Source organism: Cheilinus undulatus, linkage group 3 (genome assembly GCF_018320785.1).
Source record: "Cheilinus undulatus linkage group 3, ASM1832078v1, whole genome shotgun sequence".
Taxonomy (NCBI): domain Eukaryota; kingdom Metazoa; phylum Chordata; class Actinopteri; order Labriformes; family Labridae; genus Cheilinus; species Cheilinus undulatus.
The window spans coordinates 51,756,792-51,779,684 of NC_054867.1; the positions used below are offsets into that span (position 1 = coordinate 51,756,792).

The window sequence follows — 22,893 nt, forward strand, 5'->3', positions numbered from 1 at the left end:
ATTTCAATAACATTTAACATATATATTTTTCGTATCTCATTTGATACATTAGGTGTTTTTAGTAACTGATAATCCACTTGAGGGCATTTTTGTCATTTACCAGATTGTATTCAGAAGGTTTTTTTTTTTTTTTAGTAATTTATAATCATATTGATAAGACAGAGGTATTATAACAGTATGTATCAAATATGATACAGCTTTAAGGGATTAAGGTAAGGAAAAAAATCAATTTTAAGCCAAGACTTGATCTACTGAATTGTGATAGCTCTGTAGTGCGCCATATGTCGGGTTCATGTGTGTATTTATGTATGTGTGAACATGTGTGAGTGTGCCCACATGAGAGAGAAGCGCTGTGTTCCTGTAGACTGGCTGATGTGTGTTTAAAGTGTGTATATGCATTAGCTAAAGTCTTGTATATTGCATATTTAATCTGTGTAAGACTTCAGGCAGACACTTGAGAACTAGTTGGGGACCCTGCATGGGTATTCCTCACACCGGATATTTTAGTTATTTTATTTCTTAAAGTTTGCAGCAGAATGAAAAATAAATGTTTTCATATAAGTTTTCAGTGGTTTAACTCTTCACCTCTGGCCTTGGTGAGTGTTTTTCTTTTCTCTAATTAAAGCTGTGTAGAACCCACTCTGGTGTTTTCTGGATATTCCTCCTAATTGGACCACAGCTCAGGCTGATGCTGACGGAAAACATGCTGGGGAAATCTAGAGTTCACAAAAACAGCATGCACTAACGATGAAGATGGAGAAGATGTCAGTTAGATAAAGTCTAATGAAGCTAAAAACACCAGAGTTTGTTTTTATTTATTCTGTCAGCTCCATAAAGGGATATTTTTCATAGATTTTAAAGGGATATTTGGTGTTTTAGGAGCTGGATTGTATAAGATACTTGGCAATAGTAAAGGCATTATCCTTCATGGATTTTAGTACATGTTGCTCCTTTGAAAGAGAGCTTGCTGCGGTCACCTGCAGTCAAGACTATACAGCGCCACAGATGGGTGTGGCCATTAACAATGCTGGCTCAAATTCACACTATATTAGAAAATTTATAGGCCTTTAATTTTTCACCCAGAAAGGCTCCATGTGTTCTTCTGCCTGAGCATATTATCATGCCCTGATCAGCTGTTTTGATCTGCAGGCTTCGACCAATAGCAGGTAATTGCAGGCAAATGTCTGTATGATTTTAAACTTGCACTAAGTCTGGACTGTAGTCGCTCAGTTTAACTATTTTTCTTTCACTTTCCCTAACGTATGCACAGTTCTTCATTTCCCAGCTTCTTTCATTTCCCTTCACTCCCTCCGTTTCCTCTCCCCAGTATCAGAAAGGAGATGACTTTATCAACCCCTTGTGATAGAAAGCTATCATTTCTGTCTGCTCTAATTCACATGCTGCAAATAGCCAGCAGTGGGTCGCAGCCTAGATCGCTGTAACTCTTCTACATGATGATGTTCTGTCAGAGAGCTAATCGACACAGTGAGTTTGTACAAAGGAGAAAACAAGTTTTTCTGGTGCAGTAAAACTTCAAGGACACCTGCTTATATGTCATGATTTTATAGGGAAGGGAGAAAGGATGGAAAATAATTTTATATAGTCAAATAATCAGAAAAAATGAATGCATTTTACTTCTATCTCTTCTTAAAAATATGTTTCCAGTATTTGTCAATGCTTTTGTTATGAGTCTTGATATCATCAAATGGTTCTTAATGATCAAGACTAGGTTAAACCTAGTATATGGCTGAATGCATCTGCCTGTTGAAATGCCTGAATGAAGTGTGTTTTTTCTGGCAGTGATTTTTTGTTGTGGGGTGTGATTGTGCTGTCCTGTATGTCTGTGGGTTGAGAATTGAAGGACACCAAAAGTTTAAAACAGTGGTTCTCAACTGGTGGGTCAGGACCCAAAAGTGGGTCGCAAAGCCATTTTTAGTGCCTTAAAAAATTATGTGGAAAAAAATCTATGGCTAGCCCTTAGTTGGAAGGATCTGTCTCCACCCCCTTTTCCCATTGTATCTTTATGTCCATTTCAAGACAAACTGCTAAATCTTAATTAAAAACATTTGGTTATGATTGCAAAAATGTAAGAAATTCAGGTTATGATTTGTTTTTAGGAGATATTGGGGGGTCCTGACATCAGACCAGTTGAGAACCACTGGTTTAAAACATAAAGCCCTCAGGAAGCAGCTAACCTGACAGGCCGGATCGACTCATTTCCTTTCTGTCACGGAAAGCTTTCAGTGTTGCTCTCTGCACTTGTTTTAATAAAAACACGTCCAGTTCAGACAAAACCGCTGCTGCAGCTAAGTCCCAGCTAAGTGCTCCACTAGTAGGCCTTGTATACAAGCACTCACACAGGTAACCCCTTCCCCCCTCAACTATCACAGACTCATGTCAAAGCAGGTCGGCAGAAGAGTGAATACCTTTTCTGTCACAGAAAGCTTTCAGTGTTGCTCTCACATGTGTGCTTGCTTTGACAAAGAAATGTCCAGGGAGGGAGAAAAATAAAAATTACAAAGACAAACAGCAAGAATAGATGGTAGAACACTGAAGAAATCATTTTATGTTCCTGAAAATTGATTTTATAACAATGGTTCTGTCTAGAATACTTGATAATTTTGTCTAAAATGTCTAAAGCAGTGATACTCAATGCGTGGCTCCTCTGATTATTTGTGACTCTTTTATGTCTCAATTTGAAATATCATTGACCCAGAAAAACCTTAAAAATGGGAACTTTGACCTCAGAAATTATCCACTGAAATTCAGATTAATCAGTTTGTTTCCCCACAATTATAAAGTTGACTTTAATTTTGAAAGTTTTTTTGTCTGTATATTTCCGTAGCCCTTATTTGTCATTTTTTTGACACTTTTAATCTATTTTCACTGCTTTAAGCCTTCTTCTTCCACTTACTTTTCCCAGTTTTGCCCATTCTAATTGCAATTTTTTCTTTTTTTTGCCACATTCTGCCCATTGAAGCTGCTTTTTTGCCATTAAACTCCACTCTTTCCCCCATTTTTGCCACTCTCAGCTGCGTTTTGCCAATTTTTCCTACCATTTTTGCCCATTTAGTTACTTCTACTCTAATTTTTGCTGTTTTTCCTGTTTTTGAACATTTTTGCCACCTGTAACTTATTTTTTGGTAACTTCTCATCCTTTCTTGTCAATTGTGCTCCCCATTTTTTTCACTTTTTACCCAGTTTTTACCATTTTATGCCTACTTTTCCCCTTTTCACCAATTTTTTGCAGTTTTTTAACCATTCTTTGCCACTTTTAACTTATTTTTAATGCCCCTTTCACCAATTTGCCACTTTCACCACATACTATGTGGCTCTTGCAAAGGCATTTTTAAACAATTTGGCTCTTTGACTGAATAACGCTGGTCTAAAATCCTGGTCATTCATCCATCCATCCATCCATCCATCCATCCATCCATCCATCCATCCATCCATCCACTCATCCATCCATCCATCCATCCATCCATCAATCCATCCATCCATCCATCCATCTACTCGTCCATCCATCCATCCATCAATCAATCCATTCATCCATCCACTCGTCCATCCATCCATCCATCCATCCACTCATCCATCCATCCATCCATCCATCAATTCATCCATCCATCCATCCATCCATCCATCCATCCTTCCATCCATTGGTCCATCCATCCATCCATCCTTCCATCCATTGGTCCATCCATCCATCCATCCATCCATCCATCCTTTTCTGTACATTAGACTTTTCGGCCGTCTGTTCCCTGGATGATAATTTGCTGCTGATTGATTGTTTATTGTCAAATCAACATGTCTTATATTGACTAGTAAGGAGTAAACATGAATGCATCATGTGTGTTTCCCTGCAGTCCTCCTGCAGAGCTCGCCGTCCTCACCTTTTCCTCAGCTTTTGCAGAAATAAAAACAAACCTCGTTTTCCTCTGTTATTTTTACCACTGAACACATGTTAATGTGGTCATGTGACTTCATGTATATTTGATTTTACTCCACTGACTTTGTCTCCATCCATAATTAAATCCTCATAAATCATCGCGTCAGTCAGAGCTGTATAATGTGAAGGGGCTGAATGACATTTTAACGAGAGGGGCTATTCTGGGGTCAGAGCGAGCCAACAGGTACCTACCGTCATCACTCACTCACTACTATTAATTATTCTTCTGCCATCACCCTCTGCCTCTCTGCTGCCATCTTATACTCCCATCTTCATCCTGACAAGCAGTATTTTTAGATCATCACGTGGAGTATAAACCTCCGTTTTAGAGAGGGGATGTGATTTTATAAGTCAGTGTGTGAATAAACATCAGTAAAGTCATGTAAATGTCCTCTGCAGATTTGGTCAGGTGATATGTCTGCATCCTCAAAATAATATGCTCATATAGGGTCCAAAACGATGCAATGGATTGCATTATAATCTGTTTTCTGTGCAAAAATATGCAATAAGTGTAGTCATTTAAATCTCATCATTAATGACAAATAAAAGACAGGCAACATTTTCTAAATATCCCTCAAAATGTTCTTATTTGAATGAATTAAACCTTTACTTTAGGGGGATTTGTCTTCAATATATCCAAAACTGAGTGTCCAGGATGCCATGGTCCCAAGACAGATCCTCTCTAGTCATGATGATCCAAAGACCTCTTTGGAGTAAATAAAAGTACAGATAAAATGAAAATAACCCTCTATAATCAGATGGTAAGTCCATGTCTCTGTCAGCCTCATCGCTGCATGTTCGAGGTTTGAGAGGAAAAGATGACGCAGCCCAACAGACTGCGCTCCTACTGAGCAGGAAGAATGGCATCCATCAACAAACGCTGGTGTCAGGACGTTCACATTTGTTCCTGATTAATTTTAGATCATGTGGAGTCTGCCAACAGGATGTTATAGTTGAGGGTCGCCATGTTGTGAGCAACATGTAATTTGTATGGATGGACACATTGTATGAACATTTACTCTGAAGTTGTCAACACTGCGTTGATACTAAAACTGAGAAAATGTCTGCTGGCACAGTCTAGGTAATATTTGATTTGGATCATTGAATTTTTAAGAGATATACTTTGAATTATTACAAATATATCAAACATTTAAGTAACATAAATATATTTCACTGGGCTCTGAGCACAAAGAAGCTGCCCTAAGGTAAGCCATAAGCAGTGAAACACTTGTTTGAAAATGTCTCTTGTATCCCATGCCAATCTTTACAGCGTTGCAATTTCTTCAACTAAACCACATATGTAGCTACCGCCTCTCTCTCTTAGAATGATGCTGATTGGCCTGATCATTCTCTGACTAGGAACAAGTGTGTCAGCATGAAGTTTTGCAGGATGGATCAGCCTGAGGACAGACATGGCATCTGGACAATCCATTGCCATCACAAGGTTCATCTCACTCATATGAAACAATCATGCCTGAATCTTCCTTGTACATTTCAACTAATGGCTGATGACTTTTCTGTGCCAACTGATACATTTTTATTTAGTTTGCTCGGGCTGTTTGCAGATGATGTGGTTCTGTTTGCTCGGTGTGGGACCTCCAGCTGGCTCTGGAATGGTTTGCTGTGGAGTGTGGAACGGCTGGTATGAGAACAAGTACCTCCAAGTCTGAGGGCATGGTCCTCTGCTGGAAAACGGTGGATTCCCCCTTCAGGGTGCGGAGTAAGTCTTTGCCCCAAGTGAAGGAGTTTAAGTATCTCGGGTCTTGTTTATGAGTGAGGGTAGAATGGACCACAAACTCTGGGTAATGACCAAAAGAATGAGATCCCAGATACAAACAGTGGAAATTAAATTCCTCAGGAGGGTGGCTGGGCTCAGCCTTAGAGGTAGGGTGAGGAGCTCGGACATCCGGAAGGATCTCGAAGTAGAATCGCTGCTCCTTCACATCGAGAGGAGCCAGTTGAGGTGGTTAGGGCATCTGATCAGGATGCCTCCTGGGCGCCTTTCTGTGGTCTTCCTGGCACATCCTACAGGGAGGAGAACTCGAGGCAGACTCAGTACTCACTGGAGAGCTTATATATATCCCATCTGGCTTGGGAGCACCTTGGAATCCCTCAGGAGGAACTGGAAAATGTTGCAGGGGAGAGGGATGTTTGGGATGACTTGCTTCACCTGCTGCCACCACAACCCGACCCTGGATAAGCAAAAGAAGATGGATGGATGGATGGATGGATGCTGGTGAGCTGAGGCTGGAGGTCTTGGTACGATTGTCCTACAGTCATCTGTCAATAAAGCAATTTTTTGACTGTTATCTCAGGAAAGTTTTGAGATTATTTTGTTAAATTCTCCACAAAAGCCCACTCTGAGTCAGGGGTGAACTGACTGGGTTTTGGGGGTCAGAGGTCAAGGTCACTGGCCTTTGTTCATCTAGTTTTCTATGAATCACACTACCAAAGAAACCACCTCTGACCCACCGCTTTGGTTTCACTGTCTGTGCTTGTTTTGCTCATATTTTAACACTATTTTCTCCTTTCTTCTCATTATTTTGTCATTTTACAGATCATCTGAATAAATGTACTTTTGAACCGCAGTATGATGTGTGGACTTTCCTGACATCACTTTAAATCATTCCCACCTGCGACGTGCCAGAATGAGAAGTTGCTTAGCGCAGCTGAAAGTGACCTGATGTCCTCTGAGAAAAAGTCATAATGTTTAATTACATCCCATCAATCATGCTGTCGGACCACGGGCCTTTTTTTAAATGTGTGGATCTCATTTCAGGAGAAAACCTTTTCTCCGACCTCTGCAACACTTTGACAGGGACACGCTGACAAAAACAAGACTGGAAACAGGAAGTTCACTGATCTGCAGTCAAATAAATGAAGGTGGAGCTTCAAACCAGGTAGAAATGTTAGGAAACAAGGTTTGATTTTGTGTCAGTTTGGGAACTATGAATTAAAATAGGGGGTGCAGTTCAACATGACTTCAGAATAACTTTAAGTGCAACTTGCAGGATGGACTTCACTCCATATTTTACAAAATAATCCAAACATCCTTTTTTCACAACAGAGTGTGTTAAGTAGGTCAGTGTCAGAGCGTAACAGGAGCATCTGTGAGCAGCAGATTTCTTTATCGTCTTCTGTCCTCCTCCAGATGATGTTATTCATGTTGGTGCGTCAGTGTGAGTAATCCTTTTCAAACATCTCAGATAAGCAGTCCCGCTTATGAGGCGTTTAAAGATGTCAGCGCCTGTCCTGTCCTACTTCTGAACAGAAACGTGTCAGACTGGAGGCCAGTAAATGGGGACGGCTGGTCCAACTGGGAACTTAAGTCTGAAGGTAGTTCATTCTTTTGTTCCAGGTCGGCCACTCAGTTTCCCCGACAGTCCATTTTCTTCTCTCGCTCCATGTTTAGCTTCTTCACCTGCTCATTTTCACCCAGCAGCTCTGTGACGATTGGTTGCTGTATTGTCAAGGTCGCCATCCCACCCTAAATCACATTCACGGCTTCTTATAGTTCCTTTATGCCCCTCTGAAATCTGTACGTAGACATCTCTGCCTCGATAGTCAGCCATCACCAGACCCAGACTGAATCATTCAACTAGAAACTGTCTGTAAAGGTGTGGTGTTAATTAGCAGCCTGTGTCACATAAATTCAGCGTACTGCACCTTTAAACTTTTTTTTCTTCAGAGTTAATGAACTGAAAGACTAACTGTTCAGGAGGAGGACTGCTGCATGTTTGTGGTCCTACACTGCTCTCCTGTGGAGATTAGAGTCATTACAACTATCTGGCCTGCAACGTTGCATCAGCCCCCTTTCCAAAAAAGTTGGGTCGCTGTGGAAAATAAAAATTAAAGCTTAATGCAAATCTACTAAAACCCATTTTATATTCTCAAGGGAACATAAACATACCAAATGTTGAAAATGAGACATATAACCATTAGCTTTCTTTTAATTTGATGGCAGCAACACATCACTAAAAAGTAGGGACAGGACAACAAAAGGCTGGAAAAGTAAGTGGTACTAATGAAAAACAGCTGGGGGAGCATTTTGAAATTAATTTTGTTAATTCTCAGTAGGTCAGTCACATGACTGTGTATAAAAGGAGCATTTTAGAGAGGCAGTGTCTCACAGAAATAAAGGTGGAGATTCATCAGTCTGTGAAAAAGTGCATTTAAAATTGTGGAACAATTTCAGAAAAATGTTCCTTTAAGGAAAAGTGTTAAAGACTTTGAAAAGTCCATCATCTACAGTCCATAATATCATCAGATGATTCAGAGAATCTGGAGAACTCTCTGTGATAAAGGGACAAGGCTGAAGGGGCCCTCAAGGGCCACTGTGCTAAAAACAGGCATGATTCTGTACTGATATCAGGAACACTTCCAGCAATCATTTGGAATTGACATGAAATTGAAATTCTTTTTGGAAACCACGGATTCTGTGTCCTGCAGACTAAAGAAGAGAGGGAGTGTAGTGCCACATTGTAATGCTGCATTATGTAATTATGTAATAAATTTTCACTTCATTATGTAATAACGCTGCATTTTGTAAGCCACTAAGCAGTTAGGGTTAGGGCAAGGTAGTAGGGCATACCCTGGAGCCCACCTTAAGTCCTAAGGTTAAGGTTAGGTGTTTAGTCTAGAGCCCTGAAGGGAGGTTAGGTTTAGGCATAAGTCACTAAGCGGTTTGAGTTAGGGCAAGGTAGTTGGGTAGGGCATACCTTGGAGCCCACACTAAGTCCTATGGTTAGGGTTAGTACATAATGCGGCGGTTTTACATAATGTGGCGCTACAGGGAGCATCCAGCTTGTTCTCCTAGCTCAGTTCTAAAGCCTTCATCCCTGATGGTATGAGGTTGTATTCGTGCCTATGGCGTGGGCGACTTACACATCTGGAAAGGAACTATCAATGCTGAAAAGTAGAGAGAGGTTTCAGAGCTCCCATCCAGACGTCGTCTCTGTCAGGGAAGGCCTGGACTATCACAGCAAGACAAAGCTATACCACATACCACATCCATCACAACAGCATGGCTTCACGGGAGAAGAGTCTGGGTCCTGAACTGGCCTGCCTGCAGTCCAGACCTTTCACCAACAGAAAACACTTGGAGCATCGAGACCCAGGACTGTCGAGCAGCTAGAATCCTACATTAGATAAGAATGGGACAAAATTCCTACCCTAAAACTCCATCAGCTGGTCTTGTCACTTCTCAGACATTTACAGACTGTTGTTAAAAGAGGACGGGATGCTACACAATGGTAAACATGGCCCAGTCCCTACTTTTTTGAGATGCGTTGTTGCCATCAAATCTAAATTGAGCAGTATTTTTCATGAAACAATAAAATGCCAAATACATTAGGAGTGATGTGCCCACAGTAATGAGATTAAAGTAAAGGTTAAGAATACCAAAGAAACATTATTGAGATAAATCGAATATAAATAGAAAAAGGAGTCACAGGTTGTTAATCAAACTGTTTATTGAGTCATTAACATGAAAACAGTAGCTGGCTGTAATTCAGAGAGCAGTCTGCTGTCTGGCTAACAGCTGGTGCTTATGAAAAGTCCGGTATGTTAGTCCACTCGTGTGTTTTAACATGTATGTTTCAGATCAGTGAAAATGCACCTCTAGTAAAACCTCCTTGCTCTCCTACTATGTTGATGAACAGAGATGCCTGAATGAACTACAGCCCCCAAAAGACACAAACCTAACTCCAGTGGTAAGGGGTTTGAGACCCTCTTTGGGTTGGTGGGAGTGTTGGTGTTTTTAAGTGGATAAAGAAGTTTTTGAGATCGTAATGTGTGTGGGGAAGGACAACCTCCACCCTCAAAAATACCAGTCTAAATGTGCACTAGATCTGGATTCAAAAATAAAAAGTTCTGCTAAATGATGTGCTCTTTACATCTGTAGTCCTCAACTGAAGTGCTAGGACCAAAAGTGGAGCTGTTTTCACTGGATTTTGAATTTGTGCCTTGAAAAAAAAATGAAGCAAAGTAAGCAATCGCTGAAGGTCTTAGTGAACATAAATACAAGCATTTTTTACTCACTTCAACTGAGACAGTGGGAATAAGTCAGTATTTGAGCTCTATGTTCATTTTTTATTGGGATAACAAAGCTTCTTTTCCCATGATAATGACGAAAATCCCCAACATCTCTGGAAAAGTAGCAAAAATGTGCACATTACTGCGGGGAAACTGGGTTTAACGTGTTTTGTCTTGCTTCTTTTATGTCATGTCTTTTGTTACATGCAAGATCCAAAGTGTAAATTTTTCATTAAATTAATATAAGCTGTAGAATTTCGGGGGGAATTTGAGTCCTGATATATTCAAAGAGTCTGTGGTGAATCCTGTGGCTAGACTAGGTTGAGGACTACTGCTTCAAATGAAACATAATTTATAAAAACAATCGTGTTGTTCCCATTCATTTAGATACCTTCTTTTTTTGTTTATTCTTTTCAATCAAAGTTGATTGTAGTAAAAAAAGCAATCTGATTTTTTAAAGATTTATTGTTGGGCCTTTAATGCCTTTGTTCATAGAGCAGGACAGAGGAAAGAGTTGGAAACAGGGATGAGAGAGTGAGGAGGGACATAAGGAAAGGAGCCACAGGCTGGATTTGAACCCAAACAGTCTTATTATATAAAAAAGTCAAAAACATGATCGAATTAAAATATTTACATTTTTTTTCTCTGAATGTTGCTATTTAAAGCTTTAACTCACAACAAAAGCATTGAAAGTAGTCAGTGTTCAGATATATCATCATCCAGTTATAATAAAAAAAAGAAACCATCTATATTTTTACCTAGATTCTCACAATATAACTAAATACTCACTTCTTTTGGAATCAGGAAGTTTTACCTTTAAAGAATGTATATTCTAACTAGAGCTGTCAAAAGAGTGAGATTTTTAATTTTGATGAATCTAAAAGTTTCTGTAGTTATTTAAAATTAATGGCACCCTTTCTATCACATACTAAAATTCCTCCATTTTGCAACTAAATCTGTTGTTGTGTCATTTTAAATTGTTCTATTGTCTTAAACTAAGACTGACTTCCACTTTCAGTACAGATGTGCTTTTAAAGCTAGGTCAGAGATTTTCACATGAACTTGAATCCAGAAAAAAGGAACTATGTACTGAAAAGGAAATACAGTAAAAAGTAAACATGTGATAACAGGAGGTTCAGATGACTGCTGACTCCTCCACTGAGCTGTCTGTGGACCAAGGTTATTATAGTTAACTCAAACTAACTAAAAGACTAAAACTACAATTCAAAAATCATTTTAGTTAACTGAAACTAAATAAAAACTAAGCTTTATTTAAAAAAAAAGAAAACTAACGAAAATAAAATAAAAATGGAGACAAAATATCCGTAGTTTTAGTCTTTGACACAACCGTACTGACTGGCACCGACACCCAAGTCTGGGGAGTGTAAAATGGCCTGATCTGATTGGTTAAGACTTCACATAGTGGTAGTTTTATGTCTGGAGTTGTATTCAAATGTCATCATTAAGTAAATAAAATGATAAGTGAAGAGTAGCCCGTTTCAATGTTTTTAAAAATTTATGACTCTCACTCAGCCCAACATCTATCCGTAAAAAAACTAAAACTAACAATAAAAATAATAAAAACTAACCTAAACAAACAAACCAGCAGTCAAAACTAATAGAAACTAAACTGAAATGAACACAGAAGTGAAAACAAAATAGAGATAAAAACTAATGAAAAATCCAAAACTATTATAACCTTGCTGTGGAATTATTTTCACATCACAGCAGGGAGACGTTGCAAAGGCATGCAGAGTTTGTTAAAGGCAAAAATAAACATACAATTAGTAACAAAAAATATTAGTGCACTAAATGTGGACTAATTGCAAATCATGGGATTAATCTTGACGGTGTTAATTTGAACACATCACTTGTGATTATATGGGCTAAAGTTTCTTATATAAGGATTAGAAACCTCTAAATAAGAAATACAAACTTAAAAGTAACTAGTATGAACTGATTTTCATTATTAGGATAAGGAGCTGCTGAGGGCTGCAGCTTGAAGCACCTTCCTGCTGTTTGACACCACGCTGTATTTGCTCTCCAACGCCGGATCCTGCAGGAGCTGAGAGGGAAGTGAGAAAGAAGAGACACAACTGTTACAAAGGTCAATAAACATCAAGTTTAATATTATAGCCTATATGTTGGTTCTAGCCGAGAGGCAGCAAATCTTGACTGCTTTATATCTAATACTAGAAAATGTTTGCCATTTTAGCTTAAAATGACTAAGTTAAATCATGATCTAGCTATAAAAACAGATTCTTATCATGATGGACTGATTAATAGTAGAAATTCTAAAATAAGGAGAGGTGAAGGTGGAATCAAATATTCTCACTGTTCCCGCTGTACCTCTGCCTCTGTGAGTTAATGATTAATAACAGATAAAGATTACTGTGAATGTTTGTTTCCTTCACCTTCTGTCAATGTTTCTCTCTTTTACACCACCGTTAGCCAACACAGAAGCTCACATATTTAAAGATATTTAAAGAAATGACAGAATCATTTAAAGTATGCAGTACTGTCGCAGAGATTTCTTCCACCACAGAGCTACGCTGCAGCCGAGGGTGGAATGGGTAACACTCTGCTCTGCTCTGCCTCCTCACACCACAAACACACCCAGTATGACAGACTGGGCTGTACTGGGATGAGAGGCACAAACAAATACAAATTAGTAATAATAAATCTGTTGACAACTCTGTTATTTACTGATTATCTGATTTTGAACTTTGTAGATACTTTCTACAAGGGCATACATAAAGGGAATTATATATTAGATTTAAATTTTTTTGGAATTATTCAAACCATTAAGCAATAAATCAAACCATCATTAATGATCAGCCTTAAATAAATAATAATAATATGATGATGCATAGAAAGCATTTTTCTTACGGACAACCTCAAAATCTCTCGAACTTTAATCCTCTCCAAATAAGCAGAGAAAATATTCAACCATGAATGTAAAATACTTCCATTATTGCAATTGCAAAACGTTTTCATATAATTTATTTGATTAAAAAAAAAGGTTTTTCTTTTGATTTAATCTCCAACAAAAGCAGAGACATTGTCTTTCCACTAAATAATAGAGTACATCTGATTATATAGACATGAGCCAAATCAGCTTACCTCAAATAAACATTAAAAAAGCCAATTTGATGTTAAGTACATTTTTAATACTGTAAAAAAATATTGAATCTGATCATTTTTTCAAAATATTTAAACAAATTGTTAATCTTAATTTTATAAATGTATTTCAAATCAACAAATTAAATTTGATATTCCGTGACTGCAGGTATATATATATTTATATATCTATTTTAAATCTTATTTTATTTCAATTATTTTTTTTTCCTTTTCTGTGTGTGTATATATATATATATATACAAATATATATATATATGATTTTATTTTTGGATTGCTTTTTCCTTGTCTTTATATATATATAATATATATATATATATATATACACACACACATATATATATATATATATATACACACACATATATATATAACAATCTTCTAGAGAGAGAAAGAGAGAGAGAGATGGAATTTTTGTGATTCTTTTGATTGAAAAAAACAAACAAACACTTTTTGTCTGATGCCAATCAGAAAACAAATCAAATATCAATTATTTTTGGGGATGCATAGTTTTTAGTTTCTCATTAATCTGAATTTAGTACACCATCATGACAACGTGAAAAGAATTTTGCAAATTAATTAAAAAGCTAAACTATCTGTAGGGTGTATAAGTCTTGTATTTTGTGTGATGACAGAATAAAACACTTCTATTTATAAAAAACTTTCCACGTTAGACACCTCTGCTCTACAAAGAAGTTTAGCTTCATCTAGCAGCATGGCCCTACATCCAATACTAACAATATGGTCATGATGAGCGAAAAAGAAGTGTGTTTTCATTTAATCATGCCTTATCCATTGATATAACATTAGACTTTAGTTATGAGGTTATTGTGAATGCTCTTATTGCAACAATAGAACAATAAAACTACTTTTTATTGTGCAGTCCTTCATGCCACACTCATTTAATCTGTTCTACTTTGAACAAGTCAAAGAAACCAACTACATTTTTATACTTGTGCTTCAAGGTTTGAACATCAAAGTTGCAAAGAAATAAAAAAAATAATACTACCATTAACTTAGGCATTTTCACAGCCTGCACAAAGGCACGTGCAAACGTGGCATTAACACAGTAGGTGTCCAGTATTATAACAGTACCACGAGGCTACATGCTACACAAACGGTTTATAGATTCACAAATAGTATCAATTTTAACATTAGCTCTTAATTCTGTGTGCATCCTTCACTATAAAGTGGCAGTTCGTGCCTGTGCAGGATATTACTGACCTATTATTACAGGTTTTTGAAGAGGCAGTCTATCACTGTCATAGCTATCATCTAAGAGCCTGCTGTAACTTAGACTGTGGTATTTTAGCGTCTGACACTTATTTTAACCTGAAACTTGAACACAGCCGACCTTGTTACTCGATTCTCGGGCTGTAAATGCTTCACTGTCGCTCGCTATAACACAAACAAAAACCGAACACTAAAGCTTTAAAATGGGTGAAATAATGACAATAACTGCAAAATTTTGGCAGATGCTTAAAATTTAAGGTCTAATTAATTCACTTACAGTGGAGAAGGGCCACCTTTGTGCAGAAGTGCTAGATGGAAAAGTCTGGAAAGAACGGGAGAGGAGAGTGGTACTGCTTATGTGCCCGAATAGGGTTGCCAGGTTTGCTGTAAATTCTCCATTACGGGTGTAGGGCAATGATGGAAAACGTTTTCAATTCATTTCTTTTATCAAAATTAAGATAAAAAGCTACACAAGCCTATGAACTGCCTCAAGGACACAACAAAGTTTTTTTTTCCCCCTTTTAATTTAATCTTCAACAAAAGCAGAGACATTGTCTTTCCAGTAAATAAGAGAGTACATATGATTATATAAACATAAGCAAACTCAGAAGTAGCTTACCTCAAATTATTATGAGAAAAGCCAATTTGATGTTTAGTAAATTGATAATGCTGTAAAATATGATTGAATTTTGTCATTTATTTCTATTTTTTTATTGGGAATATTTTTATTTTTATACATTTTTTTAAATGATATTTGGTGATTGCAGTATATATATAAAATAAAACTGTAGTATTTAAATCTTGTTATTTTAGTTTAATTTCTTTTTTGGTAATAAATCTCTTGCTGCTGTTGTCTCCGTCTTATTATACTTTTGTTTCTATGCTGTGAAGAAACTTTTAACTGATGTTTGAATCATGCATTATGAATAAATGTTTTAATATTATTTTCATTTTTATTAATATCAGTATTTAGACTTAAATTGGTAAACCTGATACATACAATAATTTAGATATATTTTTATTTTCTTGTCAAAGATGGAGAGGGAATAAAAACGTTATGTATCAACCTTGACAAAAGGTTTTAATGGGAGGACCTGCCGCTTGGCGCGTGTTTATTCTAGATCTGGCAACCCACGTACAGCCCAACCCACTCTACGCAGACTCAAAAAATGGCGGACGAAGTTGAGCAGGTTGGTGCGTCTGCGTACATTTCGACTTTATTTCTCTCATGTACGTGTTAAGATAAACTTAGAGGGGGTAAAGTTGAAAGAATATTTTCACAACTGCTTTGGGAAAGTCTAGCTTGATTTATTTTTATCGTTTTATTTTGTTATCGGCGGGGAGAGGCCTGTTTTACCAGCTAGCTTGACCAACCTGGTAGCATTCAAAGCTAGCGTCATAATGAGAGCACGTTATTTACGTTAGCACTGATCTTTTATTGACATGTCAAAGTGCAGTTTGACGTTGAATTTAGGGCATGAAATAATTTAAAGAGACACAAGAAAGAGAAAAACAACAATTTGTAATGTTTGTGTTGTTCAGACATTGAAGATAGTCGCTAACAGAGTGAAATATTTAGGTCTAATGCTGGTAATGTTTAAGTCAGTTTTTATTATTTTCTGAGGTAGAGCTGCTAAAGTTGCTTCAGGGTTTACCAGTATCTGTGCTGGCAAGATTTTCTGGATCCTAATATTTTTCAGAAGCTTGACAGCAAAAGTAACAATAATAACTCACCACGTTTCAGCTTTAACAGTCTCTGTTGTTTTGTGATTCAAAGCATAGAAAGTGCCAACAACTTTGGGTTTTATTTCCTGAACTTTTATGTTCATTTTAAAGGATGTATTAAAAAGGCTAACTTGATAACTTGGTTATTCATTTTTTTTAGCGTAAAGCTTTTTCAGTTAAAAACTGGAACACAGACAAACACCTGTAACTGACATTTTTAGGGATGCATGATATTGGATTTTTGCTGATATCTGATATGCCATCATCCATAATTACCCCTCTAGTGATCAATAGAGTATCATCTTATTTCCAGACTCGTTTTAGCCTAAATGTATTTATACATACAGTTTAAAAAATGTTATAAACACCAAGTGTCTCCTGTGCAAAGAGAGGCTAAGCTGAGAAAGGAATAGGGAAGGAGACAGACTGGTTGTTGTTTATGCTTCAGTCTGTGTTAAGTAGTACTTACAAGGTTCACAAAAATGGCTGCAGAAATTCTTTTAAGTTAACAACAGTGCCACCGTGTTTGTAGATATACCTTCACTTTCAAGTATGCAAAAACTTTCATTTTTTTGAAAAATTAGTTATTATGTTAGTTAATAAGTTATTTTGAAAGCAGTACTGTACTTCAGTAAGGTTTTGTATTTTTAATGCTACTTGATGTTTGTATGTTTGGAGTTTAAGGAATACACAATCAAAACTGTCCTTTTCTGCATTTTCTTTGAAAAACAACCAAGTTGACTCATGATACTATTAACTACTAAGTACTGAATTGTAAATCCCAATATTATTCAGTAAACTTCCAGTCACACATTATTACCAAATCATGCAGCACTTGTACAGTTGGATATTTTGGAGATATTTAAGCCTCTGGTACCCCTTGTGCCAAAAATACACACTTAGTTGTTTGTTTTTTTTTTTTAACTTTGTCCTCTTTCACAATTAATATTATCATGTATTGTATTTTTTGTTCATTTTTGCACAATTTTCAAAATTCTGTCCCAGCCACAACAATCAGCCCAACATAAATAAAGTAAACCTCTTTTATAGCGTTAATATCCCTGATGTGCAAAAAATGCGCATTGAAACCCATTCAAACCACTTTTTTTTTTTTTTATTCATACGCCATTAAGGCATGAGTCATGCATTTTCAGGTTTCTGGGCTTCATTTGAGAGTTGGGGCTTTACATTTGCACCTGAACCATTGTTTTTGCCCTGTAACGTCACTTTTACCATATATGGGCGAGGGCAGGAATTACATGTTTTTTCCACTAGATTTCAGTGTCATACTGCCCTTTGCTCCCCTTCTCACTAACTCTCTGAGGTTTTGTTTCAGTGCAGATCAGTGTGTGAGTCTGTGAGTGTGTCTGTGCAATAATCAAAAAATAAGTTATCTAATTTTCATGTAACTTGCAAAAAAAATCTTTTTTGTGTGTATTTTGCATCTAAAAATGCAGTGACATCATCAATGAAACATGGCATTTAAGGGGTTAAAAAAAATAAAATGAATGAGTATTTGACATTTATGGTTAGGGCTGACCTTAAATGAGGAAAAATATACTTCAATAACAGTAAAACAATTTTGAAATGTATGATATTTATAACATGATTTAAAGGTGTGCATTTTTTGCGCAGAAGGGTGAAAAACGTGAGTATTTCAGAATAATTGACCTCACAAAACACCGAATAATGCTTTTTAACCAATGTTGCTACTAATCAGTGACATATGCCAGGCTGCAATCATCCATAAATAAGTAATTCACTTTCAGTGTAGTATCTTGAAAAAATTGATGGTTTTTTTTTTTCATCAAAAAAATTTGTTTGTTTACATTACAACCATGGCAATTAAAGGGTTAAAAGGTATGATAATTATTGAGTATTTGGTATTTTTTGTTAATGGCACAAGTTGATGAAACAAGGAAAAAATTAAACAATTGAAAATAAACTAATAACTTTTTTATTTACAGTAATAACCCCCTGTGCATTTTTTGCACACTAGGAAGAAAATGAGGCAGCAATTTGTAGGGATACCACAGGGTTAAGGCTGAAATATGATTTATTCTGCCAATATGTACGGCTGATATAAGGGCTCTGTGTAAAAATATTTCAACTAATTAACCAAACTTCGGTCATATAGCACTTCTCATGAAAAACGATGCAGCACAGAAGGTTTTTCGTACAATTAAGTAAATTAAAAAGAAATGAAAAGAAGACATTGAACCCCCACCCTGCAATCCATGCAAAACATTGACAAATATGGCATACATAAAGGACTCTAGAAGAACAGGACTTTGTGACGGAGGGCAGATTTCCTGCGATTCATAATGAGGAAACATTGGAGGCTTGGTTAAAATGTTGAGATAAAATAAAAAAGAAATAGATGGAATAAAAAGATGCTACAATGATACAACACTAAAAGAAAAATCTCAGTGAAATATTCTAAAATAAGAATATAAAACACTTAAAGAGAACACAGTCAAATATGATGAAATGATGAGAAAAACTACCAAAAGATCATCCTGAAATTAGAATAATGAGTTAAATAATATATTGTATTATTATATACTAATAAAACAAAAAAGGTGGTGATCTAAAATTTAGTTAAAAGCCAGACTAATAGGGTAGGTTATGCTGCAGCATGTAGAAATGGCGTCTCTTTCTGCTTTGAAAGTCTTTGAAACAAGTTTAAACCGTGTCTGATTAATGTCTATTTTTGTGTTTTGCAGCAACCAACCACCAACACGGTAGAGGAGCCTCTGGATCTGATCAGACTCAGTCTAGATGAAAGGATCTACGTCAAAATGAGGAACGACAGGGAGCTCCGCGGCCGCCTGCACGTAAGTTACAAATCCTCCGTCTTCTCACAAATTCAGAAACTTTGAGGAATGTTAGTTAGCAGGTTTTATTTTTGAGCCACAGACCGAAGTTTGAGACATTGAAGGATAACTTGTGTGACTTTTGTGCTGGTGTTGAACCTGTGTATGAAGTTTATATTCCTTAATCATGCTTATGGCTTGTTGTTATTTATTTATTTTTTTTTTGTTGCAGGCCTATGATCAGCACTTGAACATGATCTTGGGTGATGTTGAGGAGACCGTGACGACAGTAGAGATTGATGAGGAGACTTACGAAGAACTCTACAAGGTACAGAACAGGTTTCTCCTTCTGGCAGACTCATTTCTTGTGGCTTTTTCCTGTTGTCAAAAGATGAGATGAAGGTCCCTTTTCTTTTAAAGATTTGACCATTTAAAAACAGACAACCATTAAGTATGTAAGCCCAGTTCATGTAGTTAAATTATATACCATATTAGCCAGATCATCTGTTTTTCCAACAGGAAGGCAACAATCCTCAGAAAGCTTCATTGAGAGTTTTAAATCCAAGACAAAAAGATTATTGAGCGATCTGTGGGAGCTTCAGTGCAGTAAACAAAGTTTCTGCCTATTTAGGGTCACTCATGTTCAACACAAAGTCAGTGCTTTCAGCTAGGGATGTAAAATATCACAGGTATTTCTAGGTATCTCATATGCAATGTTTACAAATTAATTTTAGCCAATTACTGATATTGATACAATATTTAAATATACTTCAGACTTAGAACTCCAGTCCTTAAAAGAAATAATTTAAAGGTTGAGGGTGAATAAATTCCAGTCTTCAAGACTTCACAGACTTTATAGTGTAAGAAAGGATGATGAATAAAGAGAAAGACTCGAGCTGACATAGGCCTGTAGTCCAGCCTAAAACTCCTCTCCATACAGCCAATATTTACAGCTAATCTAGGCAGATGTTTAAAGGTAAAATGTTGGGGGTAAATATCAGCAGAGTTTTCTCGTCTGCCTAAACAGATATCCTGCAGATATTACTGTGCATCCCTATTTTCAGCGTTTTCAGTGCACCGCACCCTGAGCACTAAAACATCTTTGCCCTAGCTGTTTTTATCGCTGTGTTCAACTTTTGGAAGAGCATTGAGCTTCTTAATGTCTTTTCTCCTTCTCTGACCAGTCAAAAACAAGACGGGGCAGGACTTTTGATAATGACAGGAGAGAAGCCAGTCTTTTCAAGAGTCAAGTTTCCAGATCTACAGCTGCTGCCAGTGTTAGAGCAGAACTTTGTTTTTAATGGTAATGTTTACCTGAGAGAAACAGAAATATGAGGCAGGCAGAGCTATTTGAAAAAAAGTGTTAGTAGTGAGGGAAGCTGAAGAAATTCTGCTGAAAAGAGCTCTGAAACTGAGGTTGTTGTCACTGCAGCAGTTTTGACGTTTAAAGGAGTAGGTCAGGGCTGCATTATATTATCAGCATGATGGCAGTATTGGCAGTTATTAGCCTAAAAATGTGACACATTGGTGTCTGCTGATATGGAAGATTTCTGTTGATATTTTCGCTCTAAAAATCTGCCCATTTCAGCTGTAATACTGACCATAAGAGCACAAAAGTTAGTATAGTTTTTTAGGCTGGACCAACTGACCTGCATCAGCTTTTAAGGTCTTTTTCTTTAGTTGTCATCTTCCCTTAGACTTTAAAGTTTGTTTTGAGGACTGGAATGTGTTAATTTGTTCATACTTAAACTTTAAATCGTGTGTTTGAAGGACCAAAGTTTTAGGTCTCAACTACATTTAAATATCAGTCAAGGCTAAAATGAATTTCCAAATATCTGCGAGTCAGCTTTTAGCAAAATCCACTATTGTGCATCCCTAGAATTAGTGTGAAATGAATGAAAGATCAGCTAGTGAATCCTGATGTCTAATAACAGAACATTTGCTCCTTATCTTTGCATCATTTTTACAAGATTAACAGGGTATCCGTGGGGTCTTGAAAAGTATTAAAAGGTGTTAAATCAATTTTGGGAAAATTAAGACCCTTAAAAAGTATTAAAAAGTCTTATCACGACTTTATAAAGTCTTAAATTTTGGAAGTATTTTTTCTGAATTAGCTGTCCAAGAGTTTGAGTCCCAAAAACATTGTAAAAGTGTGTGAATTTATTCATTTTTATTAAAAAACAAAGATGAACAGGTACATAAAAAACTAGGCTATTGTGGGTGCATTCATAAATTGTCTCTGAGAGCGCCAGAGCGAGCTATATCAGTGATGTAAATGGTTACAGCATGAAGTGGCGGTGAGGTATTAAAAAATATTGAGAAGGTCTTGAAGAAGTTTTAAAAAAGGTATTACAATTAACTTCAAGATTCCTGCATATACCCTGATTAACCACTTTTTATCCCCTTTTATTCCCTAAGACTAATGTGTACATTTTATTTTATTTATGTTATCACATACATACCTTAAGTTCTATCTGAAGGAGAGCCAGTCCATATTGTCCTCCTTTTGATACATCCATACTTAATACATAATCATACATAATCCAATCCATAATTGTTTCTTATTTCCCCTAAAGACTGCTACACTCACACAGAGCGCTTTTGTTGTAGAGTGAAAGACACTCTTTGACCCGCCCCCTGTCAACTGTAAACTTGCACTCGGGGGAGACAGTGTTGATGTCAGCATACGGTGAGCGGTCAGGGTCACTCTTGTAGTGTGGCCAGGTTGTCGGCCAAGACAGGGCAAGATTTTTGTTGTATAGTCAGACATGGTTCTGTCGTGAGCGACCAAAAAAAATCGTGCAGTCTGAGCCGGCCTCAAAACAGTCTAATTGTATTGTGAATCTTTGGTCTGAACTGGGCTTACAGGACATTTAGCTCACAACAGAGTTATAATTTTGTATTTTTTGTTTCTCTTTAGTCGACCAAAAGGAACATCCCCATGCTTTTTGTGAGAGGAGACGGCGTTGTCCTGGTAGCTCCACCTCTCAGGGTGGGCTAACCCCGCCCTCCTTCCGTTGTGACGGTGGGAAGTCCGTAATGCCGGTGCAGATTTGGAGGACAGCGCTGATGTTATCAGCTGAAACAAACATCTTCATCAAGCCTTCGCCCTCCTGAGTGACAAAGTTAGAAACGGCATTTTACAAGGAAATATACAAACAATTGAGTGGGAAAAATAAAACAAAGAGGACTCCAGTTTTGGATGTAGAAGGTCTATTTTCTTTTATTTTCTTTTGACGAAATGATGTTCAACTGTTTGAGGATCATTTTAGATAATCTGAGTTTATTTCTGAAGATCATCAAAGAAAATACAAAATTTTAGTTTCCTCTTATTCCCAGTTTCTGTAGGTTTTTCAGCCAGACATGGCACTTAACAGAGGAGTTTGATATTGAATCTTCTTGACTTTATATTGTCTTTAAACAAAACCTCTGCACTTCAAACCCACGATGTGTGACCAGCTGTTTGAGTTTCTCTGGGACAATTTTAGTTCTTTTTTTTTTTTTAATCTATTTTGTAAAAGTATTTTGGACTGTGGAGTCTGTCATGGTTATCGATGGTGTAAACATTTGTGTGTTTTGGTTTTGGTAACTTGAATAAAAAAAGAATTTGTTTGAAAAAGAAAAAAGATGTCCGTAATTCATATCAAACTAGAATTATCATAGGGGGTTATATGCCTCCGCAAGGTGACCAATAAACTGGACAGTCAAAGTAAGTGAGTGGTCCATGAAAAAGGGCTGAGGTGGTTTATGTGGTAGTGTCCTGAAGAAATCTCAAAGCATGGGATTAACCTGGGGTCTAATGACCTTGACCTTTGACTTGTCTTCCAGATTTGGTGAGCGTGTGTGAATTGTTGCCTCAGACACCTGGTGTGCTCTTCTGGTCAAACTTTAATGTGAGTTATTTGAGTAACTGTACATTACAGCTCAAGTATAATAAATAAAGTATGATTTTAACTCTGAAACAGCTCTTTCAAGCTTAAATACGCCAATATATAAGAGCTT

At 36.9% G+C, this 22,893-nt stretch overlaps 1 protein-coding gene across 1 annotated transcript; it reads left to right on the forward strand.

Annotated features, from left to right (window-relative positions):
- The first annotated feature begins 15,507 nt into the window (after window positions 1-15,507).
- lsm3 (LSM3 homolog, U6 small nuclear RNA and mRNA degradation associated) lies at window positions 15,508-22,086 on the forward strand. The gene is made up of 4 exons (XM_041783180.1): window positions 15,508-15,540; window positions 18,802-18,912; window positions 19,124-19,219; window positions 21,812-22,086. Exons 1-4 carry the CDS (start codon window positions 15,520-15,522, stop codon window positions 21,890-21,892), a joined length of 309 nt encoding a protein of 102 aa, XP_041639114.1. The 5' UTR covers window positions 15,508-15,519; the 3' UTR covers window positions 21,893-22,086.
- Window positions 22,087-22,893: the final 807 nt, after the last annotated feature.